This window comes from Podarcis filfolensis (genome assembly GCF_964270895.1).
Source record: "Podarcis filfolensis genome assembly, chromosome: 7".
NCBI classification, from domain to species: domain Eukaryota; kingdom Metazoa; phylum Chordata; class Lepidosauria; order Squamata; family Lacertidae; genus Podarcis; species Podarcis filfolensis.
This window is the reverse complement of record NC_139603.1, coordinates 23,679,319-23,690,549: the sequence shown is the minus strand read 5'-3', so window position 1 is coordinate 23,690,549 and position 11,231 is coordinate 23,679,319. Positions and strand designations below refer to the sequence as shown.

General features: G+C 44.5%; 1 protein-coding gene across 1 annotated transcript in view; it reads right to left on the bottom strand.

Annotated features, from left to right (window-relative positions):
- Positions 1 to 1,420: 1,420 nt before the first annotated feature.
- LOC310767050 (cadherin-6) overlaps positions 1,421 to 11,231 on the bottom strand; it is a 155,621-nt gene continuing 145,810 nt past the window's right edge. Inside the window, exons 10-12 of the mRNA XM_083623837.1 lie at positions 10,149 to 10,266; positions 9,808 to 10,059; positions 1,421 to 4,940 (exon numbers count right to left, since the gene is read on the bottom strand). Coding sequence (XP_083479963.1) covers positions 4,450 to 4,940; positions 9,808 to 10,059; positions 10,149 to 10,266 — 861 coding nt within the window. The 3' untranslated portion in view covers positions 1,421 to 4,449. The remainder of the gene's footprint in view (positions 4,941 to 9,807; positions 10,060 to 10,148; positions 10,267 to 11,231) is intronic.

The following is an 11,231-nucleotide window of genomic DNA, read 5'->3' as shown; positions in this document are numbered from 1 at the left end:
TGTCCAGATTTTACATCTTGAGAGTCATCTAATCCAGCCTCCTACAAGGCGAGAATCTCAACCAAAGCATCCATGACAGATGGCCACCCAACCTCTGCGTAAAAACCTCCAGTGAAGGAGAGAATATTAATTGCTGAATTCTCCCAAGTTGAGATAAATGGAGCTTTTATTTGAGAAGGCATTGGGAATTTGGATGGGCTTTCTGAATTGCAAAATGCAAAGCCCTTCTATCGTTTTCAGCACTGATCTGCTTTTCTGCATAGAATAGGCCAAACCTTTGGACTGGTCTTCAAAGCAACCTCGCTTAATTTTACTCCTAATATTTGCTGTTTCATTTTATTCTATAACAGAGCACTTTGCATTTTAAAACTACTGCATTGAGAGCTTTCACAAAGCATCGCGAAATGTCTCATTTGGCCAACATATTTGCAGCTGTGTATTTTATGCATGGGACGCGGGTGGCGCTGTGGGTAAAACCTCAGCGCCTAGGACTTGCCGATCGCATGGTCGGTGGTTCGAATCCCCGTGGTGGGGTGAGCTCCCGTCTTTCGGTCCCAGCTCCTGCCCACCTAGCAGTTCAAAAGCACTCCTAAGTGCAAGTAGATAAATAGGTACCGCTTTATAGTGGGAAGGTAAACGGCTTTTCCGTGTGCTGTGCTGGTGCTGGCTCACCAGAGCAGCTTCATCACGCTGGCCACGTGACCCGGAAGTGTCTGCGGACAGCGCTGGCTCCTGGCCTCTAGAGTGAGATGAGCGCACAACCCTAGAGTCTGTCAAGACTGGCATACAAACTTTTAAGATATTACAAAGTAAAATAAATCTGAAATGGCATCTAGCGGATTCCTTCTGCATCTTGTATGCTGTACAATGTAAGGAGGCAGCTTCAGGCCTGATTGTGGACTGAACCTGCTAATCTATGATTCTTGTACTTGCATCTTAAAGTCAGAAGATTGACAACAGCTTTCAAGAGTCCTGCATGTGGTTTAAGAGAGGTTTCACTTCTAGTGTATAAGCATTTCTTTTGTCGTATTGTTGTCTTTGCTGAAACTGGCTTAGTGGGTTTTTTGAAACAATTCTCTCCCCCACCCCCAATAAAAATTGCCAAGTGGCATGAATGTGAAATGCACATGAACCCTCTTTCTAAACACTCTCAAATCCCCGTAGGAGAAACACACTATTGTCCATCTCCAGCCAAAGACACAAACAGAAAATTAGGTGCATTGGTGGGAAATAAAAAGAAACAAGTCTAAAACAAATTCAAATGGTTAGCTATGAGTGTGACAACATAAGTCCAGCAAAGCTGTTTGGTAACCAAGAGAAAATGTTTCATACACTTTCCATCTGGGATCTTTGTCACAGTAAAGATTTGCATCTATGGCAGTTCTTGCACCATATTCTTTTAAGATGCTAGTACAGTAAAGATTTGCATCTATGGCAGTTCTTGCACCATATTCTTTTAAGATGCTAGTACAGTGGTACCTCAGTTTACGAACTTAATCCGTTCTGGAAGTCTGTTCTTAAACCAAAACCGTTCTTAAACCGAGGTGCGCTTTCTCTAATGAGGCCTCCCGCTACTGGTGCCCTTCCACCATTCGGATTCCGTTCTTAGACTGCGGTAAAGTTCACAAACCGGGACACTACTTCCAGTTTTGCGGAGTTCGTAAACCGAATAGTTCATAAACAGGGCTGTTCTTAAACTGAGGTACCACTGTACACAAATGTAACCTCAGAACCGTACCTCTGTCTTTTGGCAAATAAATATCGGGTTGCGGGGGATTGGTAGCATTGTAAGCACAATATTTTAGGATTACCATCCTCCAGATGTAGCTGTAATTGGAGAAATCTAACCATACCTATTCTGGGTCCATGGCTTAAATTCTTAGGTACATGTAGAGTGCAATCCTATACACACTTATCCGGGACTGGGGTAAGACTGACTTGAACTCAGTTACTTCTGAGTAGACATGCAGAGGACTATACTGTTAAGCTGACTTTCTGTGATAATGGTTTAATACCTTCGGTGCAGCATAACAAGAAGGACCTGTTCTTACATCTGTCTGAGGTCCCTTGCAAAGTTCCCGGCGGCAGTTCTACTGACAGATAAGGCCTTTTCTGGATGCCTTTTACGAACCACATACGAGTGAGAGCTGTGCTATTCCCCATCTCTCTCTTTCCACACTCTACCTGCCTCCCAGTCTGGCAGGTACTACTGTGGCTACGACAGATACTTTAGCCAGGTTCTACACAGATGAAAAATTAGTGGCACCCTTTACCCAAAGAATTTAGAATCTCCTCCTGCCTATATACATCGGCTGTACTCTAAGCACTCTAACGTTAACTATCTAAACAAAAAGCGCAAGTCATAAAATCATGTGAAACTACGTAATTATTGTCGTTAATTAATTAAGAGCGCGTCTACTATAATGCAAAAAGAAGACAAATTATTAAAATTATTTTTAAAATGCTGTCATTAGCAAAGAGCTCTTGAGGTCAGCTCGAGTGCTGTTAGCTTTGTTGGTCATGTCGTCCACACCAAGTGAATGACCAAGCCATTCTTCCAGAGTTCTACAAAGGATGTTCGAGTATCTGACGTCGGCCGAAGCTCTCCTATTTATCTCAGAAATATCTTTCTGCTTAATGAGCTTCAACCAACTATAGTGTCAGCTCCGGATCCTTGCTCTCTCTTGCTTTTCTGATTGGCTTTTAAAGCTGACATGGTTATCTTGGGTCCCACCTCAGCTGACAAAAGTAAACAGAGAGATCTCCATCCTTCAAAATGTTTGGCACTGTTCTGGACACCACCTCCATGAAAACCCACCTTTGATGCTCCTCACAATCAATGTGCATGCCCACCAAGGCTGCTGTCTGGCTTAACAGCGGTAGCTGAGTCATGCATTGTCCTCCCCTTCCATGCGCCAACACTGGTCCATGCTGAAATGAATGACCAGGCTCTCGCTGATTTTGGCAAGGTGGAGATTGTACCAGAAGTGACCTTTCTGCTCGCTGGCTTGCCCCTGTCATCATTGCTGCTACCTATTTCTCCTCCACCACCACCTCTTGTTGGGAAACAAAGGATTGTATTCTACTAAGTCATACTCAGAGTAGGTCCACTGAAATCTGTGGGTTGTATGCAATGGAGTAGATCCATTGGAATCAATGAACCTAAGGTTAGCTTCAACGGGCTTAACTCTGAGTAAGGCTAGCACAGGGTATAACCCCATTACCTTAAGTTCTAACTTAAGCCTGTTGATTTCCATGGGTCTACTCTTGAGTATGACTTAGCTGGATGTAATACAACATCCCTGGCTGCCACATCCTTCCCAGGCACTCAGGAGAGGAATCCTTTGCTTCAATAGGAGGAGGGAACAGCAGTGGTCAGGCACGCAAGGAGAGGGGTAAGACAGCTTTCAATCTGCTGGTTTGCTTAGGAATGGAACAATATAAAATGGAACTCACCGAATGTACACAGGGAGCTCTCTTTATGTGTTATGGGTTGGATGCAGATTAACACGTCTGAATCCATGTGTATTTTCAACCTTATGCCTCTTCCTTGATACATGTCAGAAGTAATCAATGTGGTGTCCTCCAGATTTTGATGGACTACAACTCTCATTATCCTTGGTTATGTTGTCTGGAGTTGATGTGAGTTGGAGTCTAAAATCTAGAAGCCACCACTTTTGGCTATCCCTGATATGTATTACTGAACACACACTATTTGGTTGGTCGGTTTCCAGGAACACAATATTTCAAATATTGTGTCACTTCTGGTGCACTGTTATGGTCACACACAACGAACCTAGTAAGTCCCAGCCCCCCCTTCTTCCCCATCTCTTGATTGTCCACCACCACTTTGAACCAAGTGACCAGTTCAAAACTGACACTGGTGCTTGAATGGCCACTAGATCCTTTTAAATATTTCTTGCCAGCAGATTGTGGCTTTTAAAAGAGCTACACCCCCCTTCCTTTTGCTATAATGTTTAAGCTAAGCCACAATGCTTCCTTACAATGGGGTGTTTCAAGACATAATCTGTGGAAAACATGTCTGAGCTGCGTAATTAAAATACAGTGAGATTATTTGGTGAAATATAACAGTAAGATAATCCAATTTAGAAGATAAAGTAGAACAAGTTAAAACCATTATTCCGTTTCCATTGTCCCTCCATCTCCCTGCCATTGTGCCTCTTTGACTGTTTTGGTATACAGGGTGCACAGAAAATAAGGGAGTTTTCTTCCCCACCCCCCTCCATCCACCACATTATTTGCCTCTTGGATGCTCAAATTATATTTGCGGGGGTCAGAGGGGATGACATTGGATCCACAAAGACTGCAGTCACGGAAACTATTCGAATTGGTAGAGGACCCTTTCAAATAACTGTGGATAAATAGAAAGACGTAGCAATGCCACACATTTCAATGCTGTTTCTTGAAAATGGGAAAAAAGGCAACATATTAAGAGTCTTTGTCGCTGTCCGCTCCACCGTACATGTCGGCCAACTTTTTAAACCGCGGACCCCAGTCACTGAGGTAATCGTAGTCCTGGTCTCCATCCGTGGTCACCGACTCCAAGGAGCTGAGGGACTCTGCCACAGATCCATTGCCTTCATATGCGTAGGTTGCTAATGAGTCATAAGGGGGCGCTGTTGGATCCGAATCATTCTCCTTTAACCTTTGGCTAATGAAATCTCTGACGTCGGTGTTATCCCGCGCCACTGGAGTCCGGCGCGGCACGAAAAGCGCTTCTGGCACAATGTCTCGTCGCAGTTTATTGTCTTCTATGGCTTCAGGGTTCCGCAGCGTGCCAATATCAAACGCTTGGGTGTCTTCCTCTCCGCCACCTTCGTCATTGTAGCTGACAATGTTGTCTCGGATGTCCTCTTTGGAAATGATCAAAGGCTCTTTCTTCCGTTGTCGTCTCAAGGCTGCAAACAGCACCACTGTAACTGGAAAGAAAAACAAGAAGCAGTGTCGGTGAATGCTGAGGAGGAGGAGGAGTTCATTTGCCGCCCAATTAAGAACAAAAATAGAATGGGCAATATATGTGTTGCTCGAACGTTGTCTTTTATAAGACACTCTGTTAAACTGCCCACTCCAAATCTACAGTCTCTCACACTGCAGCCAATCCTACTGTGAGCACTGGGGGTTGCTGGGAGGGTAAACATTAGGAGGAAACCAGATTTCAAGCTTGAAGGAAGATGAAGAGCAGTTATTTTTTGTCAGCGGTAGATGTTGCTTTGGGGTTTTGGTTTTTGTTTTACTTTGCGCAGCGTGGAAATGATCCTTATGAAATCACAAGTGCAATTTCAAGGCACATGGAAAGGAAAGGAAAGAAAAAAGTTGTCTCTTAAAATGACTAATGCCGAATGTCAGAAATGCTTTGGAATTTATTTAAGGGAACGCCCTGAGACCTCTGGGTATATGGTGGTATATTATTATTATTATTCACACACAGAGAGCAAGAGAGTGCACCTTTCCAGGTGAAATGCCACATTAGCCGTATTATAGGTGAAAAAAGTAAAAATTGGATTCCCCCCCCCTTTCCTTGAGAAAACAATAAGGAACATGTGTTGCAGTTCCTAATTTTAATTCACCTCTTTATACAGTGTACAAGGATATAGATAAATAAATAAATAAATATGACCAGTAAATAAAGTTATTTAAAAAGGGCATCAAGTTATTTTTATTAAATAAAAATACAGTGGTACCTCGGTTTACAAACTTAATCCATTCCGGAAGTCCATTCTAAAACTGAAACCATTCTTAAACCGAGGCGCGCTTTCCATAATGAGGCCTCCCGCCGCCGGTGCCCTTCCACCGTTCAGATTCCGTTCTTAGACCGAGGTAAAGTTCTCAAACCGGGACACTACTTCCGGTTTTGCGGAGTTTGTAAACCGAATTGTTCGTAAACAGAGCTGTTCTTAAACCAAGGTACCACCGTACTGCCCTTTCTAAATGTTCCAAAATCACACAGAAAGAAAGGGAAACGTTTTTTTAAGAGCCAGGAAAAATAATGAGGAAACAAACAAAAAGGAAGTGAAGGAAGCAGCTTCCAGATGTGTTGAGGGCTGCATAAGATGGGGACAGAGGGCAGAGGTGCCCTGAGACCGCAGCTGCTATCACTGATCAACTATAAATTCTAAACCATCCCCCAAAATGCCTTTGCTAAACATTGTGCTCTGTGTTATCCAGTACACAACAGCTCAAAATCCCAGAGCTGAATTGTTTTTGTTTTTTTATTCTGCCTCGCTAATGTCATTATGAATGAGATTTCACTAAAAAGAAATGAATATTCAAATTGGATTTGTGCAAACCACTGACTCAGCTCCAAATATAACCCTGTTCTTGATGCTCAGTTTCTCGTCTGAAGTGAGCTTGCAAAATAAGCCCTCCTAATGCTCAACAAAACGTTAAAATAAATGTAAAGCTGAGCTGTTTTTTTCTCCCCACTACCCTCAGCAGTTCTTAGCATTATCTGGGATTTTGCAATAAATAGGCTAGGCTTTCTCGGGCTGAAAGTGAAATCCGCCATGCAGCCGAGGGGGTGGGGGGTGGGCTGAACAGCAAAAATAAAAAATAAAAATAAATCTGCCTTTTGTCGCTGCTAAAAATGGAAACTGTAGTTCCATTCTTTCCATGCCTTTGTTTCACATAGTGTTGAGATTGCCTAAACAAAGCATGAAAGCGGATTGAGAAAGATACAATGCTAAAGCAGCTGTTTAATTGAATGCTAGGCCTGGGACCCAAACAATTGTTGTTTCAAATCCAAACACTACTGTTAAGTTACCGTATTTTTCGCCCCATAGGACACACTTTTCCACCTCCAAAAATGAAGGGGAAATCTGTGTGCGTCCTATGGGGCGAATGCAGGCTTTCGCTGAAGCGTGGAGAGCAAGAGGGGTCGGTGTGCACCGACCCCTCTCCCTCTCCAGGCTTCAGGAAGCTATCAGCAAGCCTGGGGAGCCCGCGGGAGTTCCCGCAGAGCTCCCTAGGCTGCGGATAGCAGCCTGCTGCCTGGAGCATGGGGCGCCCTCTGGAGGGCGCCCCGTGCTTTGCGCAGGTGTCCGCAAGCCTTGCAAGCCCGGCGGGAGTTGCCGCTGCGCTTGCAAGGCTTGCGGATAGCAGCCTGTTCTGGGGGCTGGGGTCGGGGGAAGCTTGGGCTTCCCCCGCCCCAGCCCTGTGGCTGGGGGGGGGGGGAGAAATAATTTTTTTTATTCATTCCCCCCCCCAAAAAAGGAGGTGCGTCCTATGGGCCAGTGCGTCCTATAGGGTGAAAAATACGGTACTTCCTGCACAGCTCAACAAGGTGATTCCCCAAACCTGACCTGTCTTCCCTAATGCCCTCTGATGGAGCCCAAAGAGGTGCTCTTTGCGGGATGGGCTTGTGCATGGAATAAGAAGCTCCCACCGCGCCCAGCAAAGTCTTTGGAAGAACTGTGGAGTCTCATTTCCCTGGACAATGATGAGTCTGCTGTACAGGGGTCAGCAAACTTTTTCAGCAGGGGGCCGGTCCACTGTCCCTCAGACCTTGTGGGGGGGCCGGACTATATTCTGAAGAAAAAAATGAACGGATTCCTATGCCCCACAAATAACCCAGAGATGCATTTGAAATAAAAGGACACATTCTACTCATGTAAAAACACGCTGATTCCTGGACTGTCTGTGGGCAGGATTTAGAAGGCGATTGGGCCAGATCCGGCCCCCAGGCCTTAGTTTGCCTACCCATGGATTAGAAATAGGATGCTGATAAATGGGTGGTGGTGGAAGTTTCACCCTTTGAAAGGACTACTGTAGAATATAGAACAAAACCACCCCCGCTCTCCATTATTTTCAAAGGAATGTGAAGGAGACTGAGACAATTTGGAACATACAGCGGTACCTCGGGTTACTAACGCTTCAGGTTATATATGCTTCAGGTTACAGACTGCTAACCCAGAAATATTACCTCAGGTTAAGAACTTTGCTTCAGGATGAGAACAGAAATCGTGCTCCGGCAGCATGGCGGCAGTGGGAGGCCCCATTAGCTAAAGTGGTGCTTCAGGTTAAGAACAGTTTCAGGTTAAGAATGGACCTCTGGAACGAATTAAATACTTAACCCGAGGTACCACTGTAATCAAACAGGAAAGGTAACCGATTATAAATTTTCAGCGGAAAGCGGGGAAGAATCTGCCAGCTGCAATAGGTTTTCCTATTAATCCCTGGCAGTTTGGAATCTGACCGCTCTTCCTAGGTTGGAAAAAAAATATGGCGAGGACAGTTTATTTGTTGGAACGGAGGGGTCTCCAACAAACTCCCAAAACACAGGGCAAAGTGACGCAGAGGCTGTTGGAAAACTGTGAGACAACTGCTTCCCCCGAGTCATGATGGGAAATATCAACAGTTGGAAGAACAAAGGACACGACACTATATATGATTGGGACAACATCATTGGGGGGGGGATTACCACACACAGGAAAGAACAATGATTACAGACCGAGTACCTCGCTTGAAACTTTATAAATCACTTAATATATTAACACGAATTGAAACCGTAAGATTGCAATCCGTATAAGGGATCGTTATCTTGAAGGGAATGTAATTGAAATTATTAAGATTTTGGAAAAGCAAAAGCAAAGAGGAAGCCATCAAATCTAGCAGGTAAGGAGGCCACTTTAACTAAATTGTATAATTTGGTATATAAATAATTGGTTTTGATAATTGTATTAACTGGATGAAATTGGCATGGTTATAATGTGGCTGTTATTGGAACAATATTGGAAAATCAGTAAAAAAACCCAACTAAAGCACAAAATAGGATGTTTATGGTAGGCGCCAAGAGTTGGTAGGGTAACTTGGGTAAACTGAGATATTGATTTACTGGAGTCAAGGTGTTGATACGATCACAACTTCCTTCACTGGTGAACTTTGGGACTGTGTTCGTTTGGGTCAGTGTGTACCTGCTGCACTTTGTGGTTATGATTAGCGGGTGACGGCACTCATGTAAAAGTTAAAGTTTAGTGGACATGTGTGTATGGTGGCTTAGACCGTGGCATGACGGCTAAGATGCTTGCAGTGGTTTCTGATTGTGGTTGGCCTATGTATGACTGAGGCAGAAGTGTACAGAGGAGGTGGTTGTGTTATCTTTATATTTGGGGTCATCACAGATTAAATTCTGATAGGCATCCAGGGAGGATCCTGGAAGGAAGTACAAAAACCCTGTGTAATTCAAATGAGATCACTTCTCCAATGACACTGGATAACTACGGTCATGGGTGTAGCCAGGAGAAGGGGGAGGCTGCTCCCTCCATCAAGTAAATAAATAAAAATAATTAACTAAAAGTAGAAATGGGCAATGCTTACTGAACGTTCACAGGGGGAAAAAAACTTCATCGGAAAATAGGAGGAATTTGAGAAGGAAGTGCTGAAAAGGTTATCAGCAAATCTGAGGAAACTTGTTTTAGTTTTGATTTTTTTTAAAAAAAGATGAAAAAGGCGTGTTCTTTGTAGTTTCGCAAAAGAGACTCGTTAACCACACAAAAGGCGGTCTCTGATTTTGTTATTTAACTTCCTAGTTTTCAAATGACTGAAGATTTAGACTGAGGACTTGGGCTGAAAAGAAAGCAATTCTGAGGCATCTCCTTCCGAATCTGCTAGACAGACCCAGGCAGAGGATGATGACAGGTGGCTTGTCCTGCCCTCCTAACCTAAATCCTGGCTGCTGCCCATGACTACAGTCTTAAATCGCCATGGCTTTGTCAGCGTATAGCACACATGTGTGCTCCATCCATGTGGAGCTTTTCTCCCCACCTCCTGCAATTCAAGCGACTCCTTTACCTAGCAGTATAATGATGCAGAGTAGAATTGCGATCAGAGCGCCTGTGCTGAGGCCGGTTGGATGGATCAGCGCTTCAGCATTACAGGAGAGCATTTTCCCTCTCTGGTCGCAGGCGCACACTCGGATGGTCACGGTTTCCGTGCTGCTCTGAATCGGGTAGTCGTTGTCCGATATTACCACGGGCAGGAGGTAGATATTCATCTCGTGTCTGTTATACCGGGTTCTCCTTGTGTAGATCGCGGCTGTGTTATCTGGAGAGAACCATGAGCAATGTAAGCAGCATGTTCATTCTGAAAGTTCCCCAACCCCAAAGAGAATGAAGCAGATAGACAAGAATTACCTCTGTTGTCCTGAAGGGTGAAATTGGAGCTGCTGGCTACTTCGGGAGCCAGCGAGAAGGAAAATTTGTGTCCGCCGAAAGAGTCGTCTTTGTCAACGGCACTTAAGGTCTGTATGAGCTAAAAAATGGACAATGGCATTATTGTATTACCATTGCTGTGACAGCCAGGCTCTTTGAGACCAAGACCTTGTTCACACTGTATTATTCCACAAATAACCTTAGAGCAATGAGTTCGAAGCAGTGCGCCAAGCGGATAGCAGTGGTTGAGATTTCCAGCAAAGAAATTCTATTCTCTAAGAGTTGCTTTGGAATACGTGTCTCATACAGGGATTTTCTACCAGCTCCATCTGCTATGCAGGCTGAGACCCTACCTGCCCATGGACTGTCTCGCCAGAATGGTGCATGCTCTAGTTATCTCCCGCTTGGACTACTGCAATGCGCTCTATGTGGGGCTACCTTTGAAGGTGACCGGGAAACTACAACTAATCCAGAATGTGGCAGCCAGACTGCTGACTGGGAGTGGCTGCTGAGACCACATAACACCAGTCCTGAAAGACCTACATTGGCTCCCAGTATGTTTCAAAACACAATTCAAAGTGTTGGTGCTGACCTTTAAAGCCCTAAATGGCCTCAAAGGCCCAGTATGCCTGAAGGAGTGTCTCCACCTCTATCGTTCAGCCCAGACAGTGAGGTCCAGTTCCGATGGCCTTCTGGTGGTTCCCTCACTGTGAGAACTGAGGTTACAAGGAAGCAGGGAGAGCTTCTTGGTAGTGGCGGCCACCCTGTGAAATGCCCTCCCATCAGATGTCAAGGAAATAAACAACAATCTGATTTTTAGAAGACACCTGAAGGCAGCCCCGTTTAGGAAAGGTTTTGATGTTTGAAGTTTTATTCTGTTTTAGCTATTCAACTTGATAAGGCTGGGGACTGGAGTGAACAGAGATAGGGATCTTTGGGGTGGAGATGGTGATACTTTAGGGAAAAAATCCATCCCATATCTTTACCCCACCCTGCCTGCCTTTTAATAATCATATTTATGAATATACAGACTGCCTTTCTTCTGGGGCACAGAATGCCCAGGCA